This window comes from Bombyx mandarina, chromosome 11, assembly GCF_030267445.1.
Source record: "Bombyx mandarina strain Sakado chromosome 11, ASM3026744v2".
NCBI lineage: Eukaryota > Metazoa > Arthropoda > Insecta > Lepidoptera > Bombycidae > Bombyx > Bombyx mandarina.
In genome coordinates this window covers 869,298-888,693 of record NC_143218.1, presented here as the reverse complement: position 1 = coordinate 888,693, position 19,396 = coordinate 869,298, and the positions used below count along the sequence as shown (strand labels likewise).

At 38.0% G+C, this 19,396-nt stretch overlaps 1 protein-coding gene across 1 annotated transcript; it reads left to right on the top strand.

Moving 5' to 3' along the window:
* The first annotated feature begins 980 nt into the window (after nucleotides 1–980).
* Nucleotides 981–18,947, top strand: LOC114249075 (uncharacterized). Its single transcript, XM_089731222.1, has 16 exons — nucleotides 981–1,108; nucleotides 2,330–2,425; nucleotides 3,248–3,275; nucleotides 3,823–3,849; nucleotides 4,252–4,299; nucleotides 5,568–5,612; nucleotides 5,845–5,889; nucleotides 6,805–6,825; nucleotides 7,363–7,428; nucleotides 8,312–8,488; nucleotides 10,458–10,511; nucleotides 11,799–11,849; nucleotides 12,717–12,761; nucleotides 14,448–14,468; nucleotides 14,949–14,993; nucleotides 15,863–18,947. The coding sequence occupies exons 1-16, from the start codon at nucleotides 1,073–1,075 to the stop codon at nucleotides 18,334–18,336; spliced, it is 3,279 nt and encodes a 1,092-aa protein (XP_089587348.1). The 5' UTR covers nucleotides 981–1,072; the 3' UTR covers nucleotides 18,337–18,947.
* Nucleotides 18,948–19,396: the final 449 nt, after the last annotated feature.

Genomic DNA, 19,396 nt, shown 5'->3' with positions numbered 1-19,396 from the left:
CTGCTCCACGGCAGAAATAGGCGGGGTGGTGATACCTACCTGAGTCTGCACAGGTAGGTACTGCTTAGATGGGTGGACGAGCTCACAGCCCACCTGTTGTTAAGTGGTTACTGGAGCCCATAGACATCCACAACGTAAATGCGCCACCCACCTTGAGATATAAGTTGTAAGGTCTCAGTATAGTTACAACGGCTGCCCCACCCTTGAAACCGAAACGCATTACTGCTTCACGGCAGAAATAGGCGGGGTGGTGATACCTACCCGTGCGGACTCACAAGAGGTCCTACCACCAGTAATTACGCAAATTAAAATTTTGCGGGTTTGATTTTTATTACACGATGTTATTCCTTCACCGTGGAAGTCAATCGTGAACATTTGTTGAGTACGTATTTCAATAGAAAAATTGGTACTCGCCTGCGGGATTCGAACACCGATGCATCGCTAGAAACAAATGCACCGGACGTCTTATCCTTTAGACCACGATGGCTTCAAGCCGCTTGGATGGTCGCAGGTACGCGCTGGATGTGAACTGCGTATTATGGCGAACTTTGGACGGTGTCTATGTCCAGGGGCGAATGTCGCCGGACTGATGGTGGTACTACTTGGTAAGGCATACCAATGTTATGGTCCCACGTGGACCAGACAGCAGACAAATCGGGTCATTTGAGTCATCGAATTCCTCAAGATTATTGTTTGCTGTTCAGGACTAACACTTACCGCCTGTTTGGATATGAGCATTAAAAATTTAGGAGAATGTAATTTAATTTCTAATACCTAAAAAAACAATATCATCTATCATGTAAGCTAAAATATTAAAATTGATTTCTTTGTTACCTCCAAAAATTTTAACGTTTCTTATATTTACCCAGTTGCTCGTAATAACGTTGTTTGGTTTTCAAGATTCCATACATACATTATTGTTATTAAATTATAATATATTATAATACAAATATTTTTTGATTTAATTATTTTCGACGATTGTTCAGTATGTTAATTCAGTTTGAAAGGTTTTACGTATAAAAACGTACGAAGCGATCATGTCGAAATCATAACGAACTTCGGCGTTGTCGAAATGACTTTGATTAGGCTTTTCGTGTTAGCGGCACTGGTAAGAAGCTTTTTTATATTTGTTCAAAAACACAATGTCGCTTCATTTTTTTATTGCTTAGATGCATGGACGAGCTCACAGCCCACCTAGTGTTAAATGATTACTTAACACCAGGTGGTGTTAGCCAGGATGTGGTGGTTTTACATTTTATCTTCAAATTATCATGTGACATTTCTTATCTAGCCAATCGCGGGTTTGGGGATGGCCACAACTAAGCTTTAGTTACATTAATCTAATAATCTATATTATTTCTTCCACTGAATTTCCAAACAGATTTAAATTGAATAGTTGTAGCAATTTTCCATTTTGTATTTTACCTTTTCAACGCGCTTTGATTAGTTTGGTACGTACATTTGTTTGTAGGTTTTTTGTTGTATATAACGGAATCTTTGACAGTCATTTCCATCGACTTTAAGACGTCCGTAATTGACTTGAAATTTTGCATATGCGTCTAGAATTGGTTACGATGCAATAATTTTATAGCTTCGCTCTAATAAAGTCGTCGTGGCCTAAAGGATAAGACCTTTGATGCATTCGTATCTTGCGATGCATCGGACTTAGTGCGCACGGCGGGAAGTCGTTGGATACGGAAGGCGGAGGACCGCATTATGTGGAAGGCATTGGGGAAGGCCTATGTCCAGCAGTGGGCAGATAAAGGCTGATAATGATGATGATGATGCATCGGTGTTCGAATCCCGCTGGCGGGTACCGATTTTTCTAATGAAATACGTACTTAACAAATGTTTACGATGAGTTCCACGGTGAAGGAATAACATCGTGTAATAAAAATCAAACCCGCAAAGTTATAATTTGCGTAATTACTGGTGGTAGCACTGGTGGAGCGGTGCTTAGGTACCACCGCTCTGCCTATTTCTGCCGTGAAGCAGAAATGCGTTTCGGTTTGAAGGGTGGGGCAGCCGCTGTAACCATACTGAGACCTTAGAACTTATATCTTAAGGTGGGTGGCGCATTTACGTTGAAGATGTCTATGGGCTCCAGTAACCACTTAACACCAGGTGGGCTGTGAGCTCGTCCACCCATCAGAGCAATAAAAAAAAGGTGGAAAAGACTGCCCAAGACCGATGCAAATAAAAGAATTTCATTCGAGTCCTACACCCCAGCAGAGGTAATAGGAAAGAAAGAAGAAGAATTAGAAGATACTTAATTTTGTTGTTTTTTTTTTTTGTATAATTAAACTAAATGTTTCCTCTTTGTTCATAGCTTGTGGCAGTGACCGCAGGGCCTATGCCGCATCTGAAGGTTCACAAAACTGGACCCATTCAAGGTCACAGAAAATATCACGCTAAACACGGAAAGGTAAGCTAATAGACAGACAGACAATTTTCAGCTATTATTAGTATTATTGTTATGGAAAGGTTTCTTTTTCTAGAAATTTCGGTAATTAATGGGTAAACCACGGGCCTAGTGGAATTCACCTTGGGGATTTTCATCCTTCATGAATTTAGGGAGTGGAGTACGTATTTGGGAATGATGCCGGTATTGGAGGGCACTAGAGGCACAATGAATACTCAGTGCGTAGATAATACACATAAATTAGTTAGATAAGCAACTCAAGCATTCAACAAAAATGTTTACGGCGTCGGCCACTAGATGGCTTCGCTTCGATTAGTTTCTCATTGCTCCTGTAGATGGCAGTAACATATTACCTATCCTTTAATTCATTTTTAATGAAGGATTTTGTAAATTTTCAGAAACCATACATTGATAAAATTTAATCAATTTGTCTATAACAAATAAAGACTATACCATAATTAAATAGGTACCTTAACTTTAACAACATATAAGTTTAGGGGTATCCGCTACAAGATGTCGCTAGTTTCCATAAAAGAAATATTTGTCAGTGTTTTTTTATATTTGTTTAGTGCGAGTTTTTTAACTACGGCCTTATGCTCACATAGGTACTCAATTCTCTCAGATTGAGCCCGTGAGCTCACCTATCGGTCAGTGCGTAACTGAAATAGCCCCTTAGGCTACCAACGATTAGCTAGGAGAAAAAAATAGCTGTATATACATATTTACATTAGACATCTCGCGATGTGCTGAAGAGGTATGAACGAAGTAAAACCGTGCATAAGTATCCAAGTACCCAAGCATGATGCAAGATTTGTTTGTTTCCAGACAAACAGCGGACCTCTCGATTCTCTGAGTGAGTACTAATTAAATTACTTTAATAGGATAATAAGTAGCTTGATTTACTAAGTGACTTATATGCATGTCGCAGATTATTTCTTGAAATAGTCGGCGTATGGTGGGTAGTCGTGAAAAAAGATTGAGCACGAAACGACGACAATCCCTAGTTAAGCAACGAATGTGCTTCGGTTTAACCCGAGCGATGACACCTCGACTCTGCCGAAGGATACCGCCCGAAGCGAGCCGATGGTTCACGAGCAGTTGCGGCTCATATTCACTAGGTGGCGCGCTTTCGCTTAATACGTAAAGGAAAAACTTTGTAACCTTTTTTACGAACATTGCGCTGACGGAGGACTGAGTATGATATATTTACCATACTTTTAAAGAACTAGCCATACTCGCCCAAATTACAACTACATATTAAACTGAAGCCTACGAATTATTATAATATATCATGCGTGGATGAACGCCTCCTACAAAGAAATCCATTTACCTCTGCCTTTAGGTGTTTGTATTCAGTAGCTGTTTAATTAATTATAAATAATTGCATTTCTCATTTTCAGTTTTCTTCTCGAAAGGCCTGAACAAAAGTAAGTTGAGCAAAATTCGTTCTTAGTACGTATTGTTTATGTTTGAATGTGATTTGCGATCGAACAAAAATTACTTTACTTTTTTTGACTTGATAACGTCTTTTAAATCGATAAGCACCGGCTGCACGCACGAAAAATTGTCACGTTCCGTCTGAGCCTGAGCGTGCAAGCGAGAGCGCGGAACAAGCGATAGAGAGGCACAATCGGCCCAAGCGTTAATTTATCAAAAATTATTATCAATTAGCTCCTTTTTTCTATTGTACAAAATAATGATAATTCAATTCAATACATAAAAGTATGCAATTTTTAATCAAACGTTTCTTTAAGACGTTATCACGTAAAAATACCCTCCGTAAGCCGAATTTACAGATAAACAATTTTATTTTTCTTTTTCTTTTACAGAGAAATGCGGTGCCTCCGTTGATGTATTCTTAGATATATCGAAGCGCAGTGAGTAAATTACTTGACTTGAATAAATGTAAATGTAGGGAGCGAAGCGTTAATATCCCTCCTCGCGTCGTCTCCTCACTGCTGAGGGTCGTGACCATCATATTTTGACAGGATTCTACTTCTTGCAATGTCCTTCCAGCGCCTATGATCATTGGCCGCATGAAGGGCTTCGTGGAATGGGATCCCTAGAGTGATGCGGATTTGACCGAACCACCTTGTCGGACTGCGGTCTCTTTCCCTCGATCTTCCCTGTCACAAACAGTCTCTCTAGGCTATCGGGCGTTTTACGAGCAATATCACCGAAGAACACAAGTGCGCGGCGAAGGCGAGGGAGCGAAGCGTTAATATAAGTGATATCATATTTCGCGAATAGCGGCGGTAGTGTGGCGGTCACTCGAGGCCGTTGACCTCGCCGGTCATTTTTGTATTCCATTGCGTGGTAGGCACCACAATCCTACCTATTTTCCTGTCTGCTGTAATAAGTTCCGGCTTGAAAGGTGGGTTAGTCGTGATACTATGAGACCAATTATTTGGCTAAGGCCATTCGAGTTTGCGATACCAAATATAATGAAATAACACAAAATTTACTTTGATATTTAAATGTTTGATTCTATCTCTAGTACAACGGCTGCCCCAGCCTTCAGAGCGGTTTACTATTTGCTCACAAGACGGCCTAAGTAATAATTAATCTATATATTAATACGTGAAGCAAAAACTTTGTATCCCTTTTTACGAAAATTGCGCGGACGGAGGAGTATGAAATTTTCCACACTTATAGAGAATATAGAGAAGAAGTGCACAATGCTAATATTTTTTTTAAATAATGCATAAAAGATACATTAAATCAATAAAGAAAACATTACACACACTACATACCATGCATTTGACGCACACACGCATGCATACTATTTATTGTCAAACTTTTGTTCTTGACGTCTGTTGTCAAATTGAGATTAAATATTGTTTGTCTTTGTTAATATTTTTATAGTGTAGTCTTGGCGAAATTTGTGATTATAGAAGTATAAAAATCATAATAGTGTACAAGCTTACAATTCCAATTAATTATAGTCGAATTTCGACTACTGCGGGACCTCTAGTAATATTCTAATAAGTTGATTTTCCGTTATTTTTAGAATAGATTTTTAAGTTTTTCTTGTTTCTTTAGAACACTTCGGTTTAACATCCTTCTGTTAATCGAACGACATGACTTATTTTGAGAACTGTGGTCGTTTATTAAATATTTTTACCGTTTTTTCTTTGTTTCACAGAGCACGCCAAAAATTGGGATGAAGCGCTCGACGTGACATTCGGAAGTAATTATACATTTATTTTTGACTTAACATAATTTAATAATAATTAACGGTAGGCAGCGGCTTGGCTCTGTCCCTGGTATTGCTGCGAAGTCCATGGCGCAACGGTAATCACGCACTGGGCCGTATAATCGTCTGCCTACAAGGACAATAAAAAAATTAAAAAATTGATCATCGTGTCGATAGAGCGAGAGCGGAGAGAAAAAATAAAAATAAACCTTTTATTTTTTTTCAGCTGTCAAAGGCATTTCTGGAATCCTCGATGGCTGGATACCCGGATGTAAGTGAGCGTAATCTATTTATTAATTTTCCATGGATTTATGATTGGAATTTTTATTGTCAACAATCAGACAACGATACCCAGTTCACGTTGTGACGTCTCTGAGGGAGACTTAATACGAGGTAGGAATAGATCTCGTATATTCAACTAGGAAAAAAAAAGGAATCATTTTATTAAATTTCAATGTAATTTATTACAATTTCAGATAGATCAACTTCGTTTCGTTCGTATAATCCAGTTTCACATAGCATTAGTATTTATATTAATTAATAAAAAATCGGCCAAAAGAGAAGAACCGAGGTATAGAAAAAAAAACATTGTATCTGTGTTTGCTTATGGGAACTTATTTGTATACTCGTATATGTATGGCAATTGGCTACATGCAACGACATTGTTGCCAGTTTATAAAGATCTTCAATTATTATCTTCTGTTATTTAAAGAATGTTATCGAACGAAACGAGATGAAATTGATTCATTTGGGACTATAATCGATTGCGATGAAGTGAAATGAGACGATATTTAGTAAAATTCAATGAAATTAGTCTGAGATTTTTGGTAAGAACCCGAAAAGCGACGTGAGGTGATATTGTTTTTATTTTCCCGCCCTTGTGCACTTTCATAGACGCTAAGTTGTTAATAAGCCACCGTTATTACACGTTAAAACCTGAAGAAACACTAAATTAACAAACGAGAAAAATTCTCTCAATTCGCCAATGAATCCCTAGTCGTCGCTTTCTGGGTTTGATCATGACACAGATAATCTAGTATCAACATTAATCTAGCACATCCCTAGCACAGATAATATATTTTCACATTCTAGAGGTATCTTTTATAAAACCTGGGGGAAACTTTTGATAAATATACCAGTTCGCACTACGAGATCATAAATGATGTATCTTTTTGTTTTATTTCAGTTGGATCCAAATTCGGAAATCGTAAGTTTGCTTTTTTTTTTCATTAATTTTATTTGTTTCGTTAAACGCATTTTTTTTCTATACTATCGATGGTAGTTTAAAGGACTATTACGGCTGAGCTCACGGGCTCGCCCTAAGAGAATTTGCTAACATTGGCCCCTGAACGAAATCGCGATCCACTTCGGAATTCCGGCGAGAAAGTCAGTGTGCTGTGTCTAGTTGGTTCGCCCGTGGAACTATTGACAGATGACTGGTGATTTGGGAGTCTAAAAGGATCTTAAAGGACATATTCAGGACGAAGACGGCTTTGCGTTGTCTCGACTATGAACAGACATAAGTCACAAAACAACATTGCATTAGTGTCTAGTGACATATAGTTTAAAAAGGAAAATTTGATTGGCTATCCAAAAAAATTTATATTCAAACAGTATCGTAATGTACCAATCGCCTGTCAATAAAAAGCAAAAAAACCCAAGGACGATTACGACTTAAGCTCATTTATACTGAAGTACGTAAATTAATAAAAAAAAATAAAGACTTTTCTTTTCTTCTTTCCAGTCTTTGTCGGAATTCTCAGGATTGCGATCTGTTCCAAGGAGAAGAAGCTAACAACATTATTGAGAGGTAATTTTTGATTCTTATTTATCACATTAAACGCCTCGTTCAAAATAGCTCTGTAAGTTTTCGCAGCCTAAAAGATTCTTATCTTGGCCGATGTGATCATTTCGAGCGATTCTACTGAGCCGATGTTCAAATTCCGATGACAGCTACCGACTGTTACAGCTAATGAAATACGTACTTAACAAATGTTCACGTTTGACATCCACGGTGAAAGAATAAAATCGTCTAATAAAAATAGAAACAGCATAATTTATTATTTATATTGTAAGTAATCGTTGGAGGTAGGTACCGCTAACCCGCTTATTTCGGTGTGAATCCATTGCGGCTTTGAATGGCCCCGTCGTCTCACGGGTTTGAAATGTGAATCAATTGATGTACTATAAAACAGAGACTTAGACATCATGCTTTAAGAACGAATAGGAGCGTTCTCTGGGTGTTGTACCAACTTACTGAGATCCCAAAACGGCATATAATAATCATAATAGCTGGGCATAACCCATGTACATAGGAATGTAATAAGGAAGGAATAACATCGTGTAATAGAAATTAAACCAGTCAAGTCAGTAATTACTGGTTGCGTAATTACAAACCTGTTCAATATATGAATGTTTGCCCGGTGTGAGAATCGAACCTACGACCCTTGGCGCAACAGGGATCGCTAACTACTACACCACTGAGTCAGTCATATAGTGATAGGTCGTATTGTTATCTCACACGATTGGCTAGGTACTTTGTGCTTTTAAAAACTACGGAATCTTTTAAAATCTTGATTTCATCTGTTACATTGAACTGCGGTACAAGTGCACTTATAATGTGTCGGTGCTTATGTTTTCTCTAGAGCTTAATGTTTGGAGCGATAATTCTAAGCTCTTAAAAACATTTACAGATAGCCCGAATATATGCCACCCCGAATTCGGAACTAAATGGGGCTGGTCGAAGCTAACCGGAAAGTTCGAGAGTTACAAGGAGATCATCAAGTTTTACAAACTAGAGAAGATTCGCGAAGAACTCGACACTTTGCTGAAAAGAAGCAAGGATGGAGAGAAGTGGGAGAAGACTGAAGGTTTGTGGTTTCGCATTCTGATGTTTATACAGCGGTGACAGATCTATTGCACCATAGGATCCATTTTGGTCATCCGGGCACTGGACACTGGAGAAAACCTTACCTTGAATTGACTATCAATTCTCCATCGAATAATATCAAGGGGTGTAAGGCCATTTGGTTAAAGCGATATTTTTACAACTTTACAGGAGAGCCATTTCAATTTTAAAATTTGAATAAAAAAAAATTACAAAAAAACTTCTTCAGCTATTTAACTTAATTGAAGTTAAAAACATGGAATTGTTGATACTACTACCAAATAAAACGGACCTTTGATTACAAAGATAAATAACGCGTATTAAACGAAATTCACCCCTCGATATTAAATGCGCATAGCCTAGTTTCTTTAGCAGATTTCCTAGTATTTTTCTATTCCAATTGTGTTTGAAAGTCAACCTTATTGATTCTTGTCTTAGAGATTTAAAACTCGGAAAATTTACGTCCCTACAGCCTCTTTCAACCAATTCGGACGCCCGTGTGGCAATATCATCATGCCGAAAAAGGCATTTGCGCATACCAAATTCTCAAATTTCGCTAGAAGAAAGACACATCCATCTGCAAATAATGTCTCACAAACTCTCTGTAGTCGATTATTATTGAACGAAACATAAAACCGAGAATTCAATACATTCTTCACGAAAGCCACGAACGTGTGCTTCTTCAAACAAGAATCGTCTATCTTCTGTGCTTCTAGCGGTCTTGGTAGCCATTAGTTAGGTTAACACTATTAATTGGGTGTATGCTAGATTCATTCGCGAAGTAGCTGCTCTTGAGTTGTTAGGTCTCCCTTGAAAGCGCTCGGGTAGCTGTTAGCAAATCTTACCCCTCCTGGCTGAGCCCTTGCTTGCCCACCTGTCCTGATGAAACTGTAAAGGCCTCCGCGAATACCTCAATCATAAAAAAGGGTGTATACTTAATAATAATATATTTATGGTTTATCTCGCGTTTTCTATTGGCATTATATTATTTTCAACTTTATGGTTTTCATGATCACGAAATAATAATAACGACAATTAAAAAACCCAAAGCCAAACCATAAAATAAAAACTGAATTGTGTCTACGTCATGCGAAAACCCAAGAATATCCTATTATTAATAATGATATTGAAGTGGAAATCTACTTTAAGCCGCTTGCTACAGTCACGTCGGCGTATATTACCTTATCGTAAACCTTGTGAGCTGGGCTAGTATGATACATGTCTTATATCTTTTGTGTCATTCCCCTGCCCACGGAGTATAAGCTGTAACTGATGTTTTAACTGTAAAAGCGATCGATGAGGAATCCAATATGCATAGGCGTATATCGCCCCAAGTAGACGAAAGTAAAACACAAAGTATTACCCGTAGAAGACGTTTAAAATTGATTCGATGATTGTCGAGACGAGAAGCTCAACGTAAAATTATCCTTTATGGAAGTGGAATACGTGAAGCAAAAATTTTGTATCCTTTTTTACGAAAATTGTGCGGACGGAGGAGTATGAAATTTTCCACACTTATAGAAAGTATAGAAAAGAAGTGCAATGCTAATATTTTTTTAAAATAATGCATAAAAGAAACATTAAATCAATAAAGAAAACATTACACACACTGCACATCATGTATTTGACGCACACACGCATGCATACTATTTATTGTCAAACTTTTGTTCTTGATGTCTGTTGTGAAATTGAGAATAGATTAAATATTGTTTGTCTTTATTAATATTTTTTTATAGTGTAGCCCGAAATTTGTGATTATAGAAGTATAAAATACAATCATAATAGTGTACAAACTTATTATACAATTCCAATTAATTATAGTCGAATTTCAACTACTGCGGGACCTCTAGTTTTGTTTAAATTCTTTACCCACCCAAACATACTGATCGTTAAGATAGGTAACCTAAAATTTGAGAGATTTTTGTAACTTAATTTCGTAATTTTTATTACAGGGTCATCGAAATTCATTATAACGACTGTACGAAGTCTAATAGAATTGCTGGAACGTAAGTTTTATATTTAGTTACATTTATCCAGCGCCATTTAATATTCCAAAAAATTTAGTCAGACGGAAGGGACTTAAGATAATCATGAACGGAGCTAAGAAATGAACGTCTTTTAAAATGCACGTAATGTGTGTGTTGAAATACTATCCAATATCGGGGTCAACGCTCCTACAGTACAGTATGACAAAGCTTTAGCTACCCTCACTGTTCATTGCAGCTTCATCTAATATGAATACTAAATGAATATTGATTTCTGTATAGCGTTCTTTAAATTTTATTGTAATGCTAATGAAAAATCAAATGGTACGGATATTTAAAGCTGTCGTGATTGTTTTGAGTGTTCCATCAATTTCTAAAACACTCCTAAATTACTTTCACGGTGAGGGAAGCATAAAATAAAAAAGACAGATAACATTTGTTAATTCGCGTTGTTATTAGAGTTATATGTATAATCCGTACTGCCCAAATTGCTCAATTGTTTCAAGGAATACAGTCAAACCTGGGTAAGTGAGAAAACTCTATAAGTGAGAATAATAGCCAGGACCCGTCATTTTAAGCTCCCAAAACCTCTATTAGCGAGAAACAAAAACCTCTGTAAGAGAGAGTCGTTTTTCCCTCATGGACCTCCGTAAGTGAGACTGCTACTTATCTTTACCTTTGTAAGCGACAGTCGAGCTTTATTTATTTATATTATGTAGGAGGAACAAAAGACAAAACAAATTACGAATTTAACATCTGCTATTTTATGACTCATTCTTAACTTTCGTGGAACTTCCTACCATTGTTTTTGTATTGTTTTCTAGTCAATATTGAACCTATTCTGTTTCGTGGAACTAAATAACGTTGTTATTTTATAGCATTCTTTTCGAATGGACACGTGTGTCTGTGTACCGTCCTGTTTGTCGGACTTACTCAGTTTATCGTTAATCAATTGCGAAAGAAAGTTCTGTTCTGCAATGATGCATGAGTCAAAACGGAAAATTAAAGTACTGTCATTAGGTGATAAACTTAAAATAGTAAATGCGTTTGAATCCGGAAAATCGCGAAATGAAATCCCGAGGGTGCATTATCGAGAAACTCGAGTTAGTGAGAAACCTCTATAAGCGAGAATGAGATTGTGCTCCCTTGAACTTTCGCTTATCCAGGTTTGACTATATAATATTTAATATATTTAACACTTCTACATCGTAACTCAAAGTGCGATTACCATTGATTCCGTTAACTAAATGACACTAGGCTGTGAGCTAATACGTGAATCTAACACGAAAACCTATCTTTATTTCGCAGGAGAACCGTCGAAATGGGATAAGAACTTCCTACAAGTGATATTCGTGAAACGTAAGCTATTTTCTTTAATACTTACTGGAGAAGTACCTTTATTTTATGGTCGTAAATTTCAAAATCGGGGCGGCTTAATGTATAAGACGTCCGATGTAATCGTATCGAGCGATACCGCTGGGCCAGTTTTCGAATCCGGCAGGTAAGGACCGACGGCTCTAATGAAATACGTACTTATAAAATGCTCACGAATGGTTTCCACGATGGAGGAGAGCCGCTGAGTTTCTCGCCGGATCTTCTTAGTGGGTGGCGATGTCGATCCCGTGCCGATCGGTAGATTAAGCCAAGCACTGCTCTTTCTAGGGCTATTGTAATGTAGGTACAATTATGGCGCCTATTTATGCTGTGAAGTAGTAATGAGTTTTTTTTTTTTATAGCTTAGTTGGATGCACGAGCTTCACAGCCCACCCGGTGCCAAGCGGCTACCGGAGCCCATAGACATATACAACGTAAATGCGCCACCCACCTTGAGATATAAGTTCTAAGGTCTCAAGTACAGTTACAACGGCTGCCCTACCCTTCAAATCGAAACGCTGCTTCACGACCTCACCACCAGTAATTACACAAATTATAATTTTTCGGGTTTCGATTTTTATTACACGATGTTATTCCTTCACCGTGGAAGTCAATCGTGAACATTTGTGGAGTACGTATTTCATTAGAAAAATTGGTACCCGCCTGCGGGATTCGAACACCGGTGCATCGCTTCAACACGAATGCACCGGACGTCTTATCTTTTAGGCCACGACGACTACACTATAATAGAACTGAGACTTCTGCCGCAGTATTTACGTTGTTGATGGCCATGGGCTTTTCCGTAACCACATAACTAAAATGCATATTATTGAAAACATTTTCCCTGTTTAGTGTTCACGATCATGGGCGCTCTTGGAAACAGTTATCATCCGAAATGTGAGTATCTATGTGTTTTTAATGACTTTTAAGCAATAATGATGTCGATACTTCGTTTTCCCGTGAAATAAAAACAAACATACAAAGAAACTCTCAAATTTATAATATCATCGTAGGTGACAATACATTCAACTAGAATTTCACATTACATTCAACTAGATATGAGAAAAAGTAAATCCAGTCTTCAATCCAACCAATCACACATGGACTCCATGGTATATAAGAATAAGTCACTCTCAATTTTAAGACCCGTGGTCCACCGCTTAGTGCGAGTTTTTAACGTTCTCTATAGCGTAAAAGTTAACTCAAATTTGTATGGAGTTGGAACAGCGCCCCTTGCGGCAAACGCAGGCAAACGTTCCAAACTCCATACAAAATTGAGTTGACTTTTACGCTATCGAGTACGTTAAAAACTCGCACAAAGCACACAGGTGGTATCGACACATTTTCTCAGTAAAACAATCCCTGAAATACAAATGTTCACATTTCGCCATGAACACAACTAAAAAGCATACTTATTTATTTATTTTCATACACCTCTATTTTATGGAAGGTTCGCGTTCTACAGACCTATTTCTGTAATCACTTAGTTACAAATGTTCGCATCTCGCGATGATCACTACAAATGTTTATAGCTAAGTTAAAACTTTAATTATAATTAAGGTAGGGACAACTTTGCGTGTTCTGTTTTAGACAAAGATATTTGTTTTAAATTTTCTTTTCGTCCTCACTGCAATATATTGTATTTTATGATAAAAAGAATTCGTCTGGATATAAAGTTTCTCGAGTGACCAATGCTAACCATTTGACTCCCATGTCACTTACCGGTGCCCAGGGATGCGGTGCATTCAATGAATTATGTCATCGTAAATTAACCCTCAGACACAGCCCACTGAGTTTCTCGCCGGATCTTCGCAGTGGATCGCGTTTCCGATCCGGTGGTAGATTTTGCGAAGCACGGCTCTTGCTAGGGTCAGTGTTATCATCACTCCGGTTTGAGCCCCGTGAGCGCACCTTCTAGTTGCCTTTCTGTTACTAAGGCGCCGGATTATCTAGCAGACACTGGGAAAGACGAATGCGAAGATACGAACCAGAATCAAACTATTTCTAAGACTAAAGACTAAAGCATACATTAAAAACAAAAGTCAGGCAATCCGGGCGCTTAATAACAGAAGTCTACATAATTAGATCAGTGTGCCGCATAGGGCACCGGTGACCTAGACGGCAAAGCTTAAAGGTCTAAGGGTTAACTGAGACGCAGCGTGGGTAGACCTCCCAAGGTGGGCCGTAATCAGTTCACAGACCATCAGATCCTATTCACATATATATTCATTCGCACATTCACATATTATAATTCAATATTATTTTTAATACGCTTTTATCAGCTTCAGACGTATGTATGTTAGTATGTAGGATGTTTGTAACGGAATCTTTGAACATGATTTTGACCCCCTTCAAAACGTCGGATTAACTCGCAATTTGGTATACTCAATAAGGACCGATGGTAACTCGATATTAAAAAAACACGCTTTTTTACAACAAAATATTTTTTTCTTACACTATTTTTAATTCAAATTTATTAAAATTTATTTTCTATTTTTTAGTTGGATTTTCTATAAAAGCGTATTTTGTTAGTTTTTTTAAGCTATTCTTTTTTATTAATACACTTCTCGTTTCTATTTTTAGTCGGAGGATATATTGTTGACGGTGAGTCTTTTATCTAATAATCAAACCTTTTTCAAACAAACTTTTACTATAGTCAAAATATCCCAATCGAAAAAGAGCGTTTAGTTTTCGCTCTGAACCAATTTGTGTTTGCGTGCGAATTTTTTTAAACAGTTTTATCATTACGTTTTTCTTATCTATAGATTTTCTCTTTGTCATAGCTAAAATTGCTTATTTTGCTATTTTTAATAACAAGGTATTCTATGTATTATAAAAATAAAGCTTTTTACGTGATAACCTCTTATAAATCAATGAACAACGGCTGCACGCACGAAAAAATGTCACGTTCCGCCTGAGACTGAACGTGCAAGCGAGAGCGCAGAACAAGCGATAGAGTGACACATTTATCTCTCTTCTCGCGTGACGGTAGAACTAGCAATTCGAATAGTTCTGCTACTGACGTTATCACGTAAAGCTATCGGCTGTAAACCGACTTTACAGACAACCAATTTTTTTAAATAGGATTTGCTGAATACTTAGAAGACGTGGACACTAAATACGAATTAGGTAAGTTACTTTTTAATTGTTTCGTTAGTTAGATGCGAATAAAGTTCTAATGCTGGTGAGCTGTCACCATGGACGTCAGTAAGACCAGAGTTACAGGCGAGCAGTTGCCGGTCGGCTCTTCTCGGGTCTCGTTTGAAGGAGCACACGTTATAGCCTCCGGATAATATTGTGGGAGGGGGAAGTATAGTCGGAAGCCGGAGGGTATGTAGCAAAAATACCTCTGGAAGCAAATCGCGGACGCACACCCTGATTTTAGGTAGCAGGGGTGATGGTGGCGAGGTAATCATTTCAAGTAATTCCTCGGAGCATCCCCTATAGAACATTTTATTATCTTCTGTAGACCTATAAGTTCCAAACGATTCGTGAGAACGTCGTTGATAATTAGACGAACCTATTCTGTTTGGAGTCGAATGGGACAAGCTGTAATTTGGGTAGCTTAGCAAAGATTAGCCTCAGAATTTGGAGCAGTACTCAATGCAGCTCAATTCACTTTAGCATAACATTGGTATCGCGACAGCGCTCGTATTACATAATAACTCGTATTTTTATCGTCTCCATACCGATGGAAAGGATAAAGACGTAGTGAAAACAAAAAACGAATTAAATAAATTACATTTTAATGCCAGCCATACGTAGCTTACGTTTCAAATGGCCAGCATTGAAAAGTATGACTTCATAGGTGAAGTAGGTAGACTTCATTTTCTAACTAAGGCGAACCGATCCTAGAGTACAAAATTGACATTAGTCGCTTAGCGGAAGCGAGATGAAATTGGCAAAGACACTAATCTTAAAGTAAAACGCGCCAACGTACAAGAGGCAGTGTCTGTTCTTAGATTGCAAGAATTAAAATTCATAATACGTTCTTACAGGTTTCATACAGAAAATCAAAGAGATCAAACAACGAATAACTGTCTGCAATAGGCACACTCTCAACGAGACTTTGAACAAATCCAAGGACACTGATTTCGAAAAAGAATATAATACTGATGATGACGTTAATAATGAAGGCGATGAGCAGGAAACTAAGGATAAAGACTACAAACCTGCGAAACCAAATGAACCTAAGAAAAACGAAAACGACGATGACCCATCCTCTAACGGAGGGAAAGGAGGCGAACCCTCTACTAATGAGAGTAAAGAACATAAAAACGGCAAACCTGAAGGTTCAAGAAAACCAGAACGTCCTGGGAAACCAGAGGGATCTAAGAAAACCGGAAACGATAATGACGATGACACTGACTCCAAAGGTAAGAAAGTGACTGAAGATAGAGGGGAATCCTCTACTGATAAAATTAAAGATAAAAAGGCCAAGCCTGAAGGTTCAAAAAAACCAGAACGTCCTGGGAAACCAGAGACATCTAAGAAAACCGGAAACGATAATGACGATGAGACAGACTCCAAAGGTAAGAAAGTAACTGAAGATAGAGGCGAATCCTCTACTGATAAAATTAAAGATAAAAAGGACAAGCCTGAAGGTTCAAGAAAACCGGAACGTCCTGGGAAACCAGAGGGATCTAAGAAAACCGGAAACGATAATGACGATGAGACAGACTCCAAAGGTAAGAAAGTAACTGAAGATAGAGGCGAATCCTGTACTGATAAAATTAAAGATAAAAAGGACAAGCCTGAAGGTTCAAGAAAACCGGAACGTCCTGGGAAACCAGAGGGATCTGAGAAAACCGGAAACGATAATGACGATGAGACAGACTCCAAAGGTAAGAAAGTAACTGAAGATAGAGGCGAATCCTCTACTGATAAAATTAAAGATAAAAAGGACAAGCCTGAAGGTTCAAGAAAACCGGAACGTCCTGGGAAACCAAAGGGATCTAAGAAAATCGGAAACGATAATGACGATGAGACAGACTCCAAAGGTAAGAAAGTAACTGAAGATAGAGGCGAATCCTCTACTGATAAAATTAAAGATAAAAAGGACAAGCCTGAAGGTTCAAGAAAACCGGAACGTCCTGGGAAACCAGAGGGATCTAAGAAAACCGGAAACGATAATGACGATGAGACAGACTCCAAAGGTAAGAAAGTAACTGAAGATAGAGGCGAATCCTCTACTGATAAAATTAAAGATAAAAAGGACAAGCCTGAAGGTTCAAGAAAACCGGAACATCCTGGGAAACCAGAGGGATCTAAGAAAACCGGAAACGATAATGACGATGAGACAGACTCCAAAGGTAAGAAAGTAACTGAAGATAGAGGCGAATCCGCTACTGATAAAATTAAAGATAAAAAGGACAAGCCTGAAGGTTCAAGAAAACCAGAACGTCCTGGGAAACCAGAGGGATCTAAGAAAACCGGAAACGATAATGACGATGAGACAGACTCCAAAGGTGAGAAAGCAACTGAAGATAGAGACGAATCCTCTACTGATAAAATTAAAGATAAAAAGGACAAGCCTGAAGGTTCAAGAAAACCGGAACGTCCTGGGAAACCAGAGGGATCTAAGAAAACCGGAAACGATAATGACGATGAGACAGACTCCAAAGGTAAGAAAGTAACTGAAGATAGAGGCAAATCCTCTACTGATAAAATTAAAGATAAAAAGGACAAGCCTGAAGGTTCAAGAAAACCAGAACGTCCTGGGAAACCAGAGGGATCTAAGAAAACCGGAAACGATAATGACGATGAGACAGACTCCAAAGGTAAGAAAGCAACTGAAGATAGAGGTGAATCCTCTACTGATAAAATTAAAGATAAAAAGGACAAGCCTGAAGGTTCAAGAAAACCAGAACGTCCTGGGAAACCAGAGGGATCTAAGAAAACCGGAAACGATAATGACGATGAGACAGACTCCAAAGGTAAGAAAGTAACTGAAGATAGAGGCGAATCTTTTAATAGTAACACATCAGAAGGTGCTGAACGTGGAACTCCTTGCAAAAATAAAGGAAATAGTGATGGAAAATCTAGAAGCACTGATAATAGTGGAACTCAGTCTCAGGAGAAAAAGAAAAAGTCGCACGGATCTAAAAAGATAATCAATAACAACCAGTCCGAATCCAAAGATTTCCAAAGATACAGTGAACTCAAGCGATCGCAATATAGTGAAAACGACGAAAACCTCTCAAACAATCAGAACGATAATGAAAATGGTAACACAGTACGATCCTCTGAGAGCGCGTACCAATTTAATCAACAGGAATCAAAGAAATCTAGCCAGAGATCTTTCAGAAGTTTTCAATCAAACAGTGAAAATAACGATCCCAATGAATCTACCAAGGAAATCAGCTCTAGCCAGTCCTCATCGGAGAGCGCTTCATCGTCTCGGAGCAGTTATCATTCTAGCAGCATGCAAAGATACCAAAAGACATCGTTTGATGATGATCAAAATGAATAGACAATTAAAATATATTTAGAACCAGAATGGATATTACCGGGATACACTTTTCATATCTAGCTACAAGAGAGCTTAACAGCAGTAAATTTAAGAATGAAGAATTGGCGAACACTACTGTGGTTGCAGATATATTAAGAAAATCCAATTAGAATTCGATTATTAATAGCATCTATCAAATCGATACCGAAAACATTATGTTTTTCAAAAACTCTTCCATAATATTTACAATATATTATGCCATTCCAAACAAAAAACAAACTGTTAATACGAATCAAGGTTCAATGAATAGGTTATTTTCAAAGTAACCTGTTTCTGAGGCTTTATATAAAAAGTCAAAGATGCGTAGAAATATGTGCTCGCCAATGTCGAATATACGGTCTCACGTGCACAAGCTAATAATTAAAGTAGTGTTCGCTTTAAAAAATATAATGTATAGTATTTCAAAGGTATTTCCTGCAAGGAATAGATCGGTTGACAATGACCACAGGCGATTAAGTTAAAATGGACAAAGAGATTTTAGAATAAGAAAATTGTTTGAAGCATTTGGAAAAGCGGCCGACCAGCCCCAAAAAAAATTTATGTGAATTAACAAATAAAGCATTTGAAATTTGTTTACTTGTGTTTCTTTGTTTGTTTTAACAACATTACGGAATCCTTTTCATTCCAAAATTTCTGCTCATCCGTATGCTCCTATACATAAATAGGTACAATAAAAAGTGACCCATTCGAAGTCGGTAGGCAGCGACATCGGGGCTTCATAAGTGCAAAAAGTCGAGTTCGCACGTGTAGGTATCACACAGATACCATTATGCCTATTTCTGCCATTAAATAGTTATCAGACACAGCCCACTGATTTTCTCTTCGGATCTTCTCAGTGGGTAGCGCTTCCGATTCTGCGAAGAACTGCTCTTGCTGGGGCTAGTGGTAGCAAAGATCAGGTTAGGGTCCCGTGAGCTCACCTACTCGCCGGGTGAATCTGCTGTGACCCCTCAAGGTCACTAGAATAGTAAAAAAAAGGGAGCCAAAAGAGAGCCCCACGATACATACACTACTTCAATGA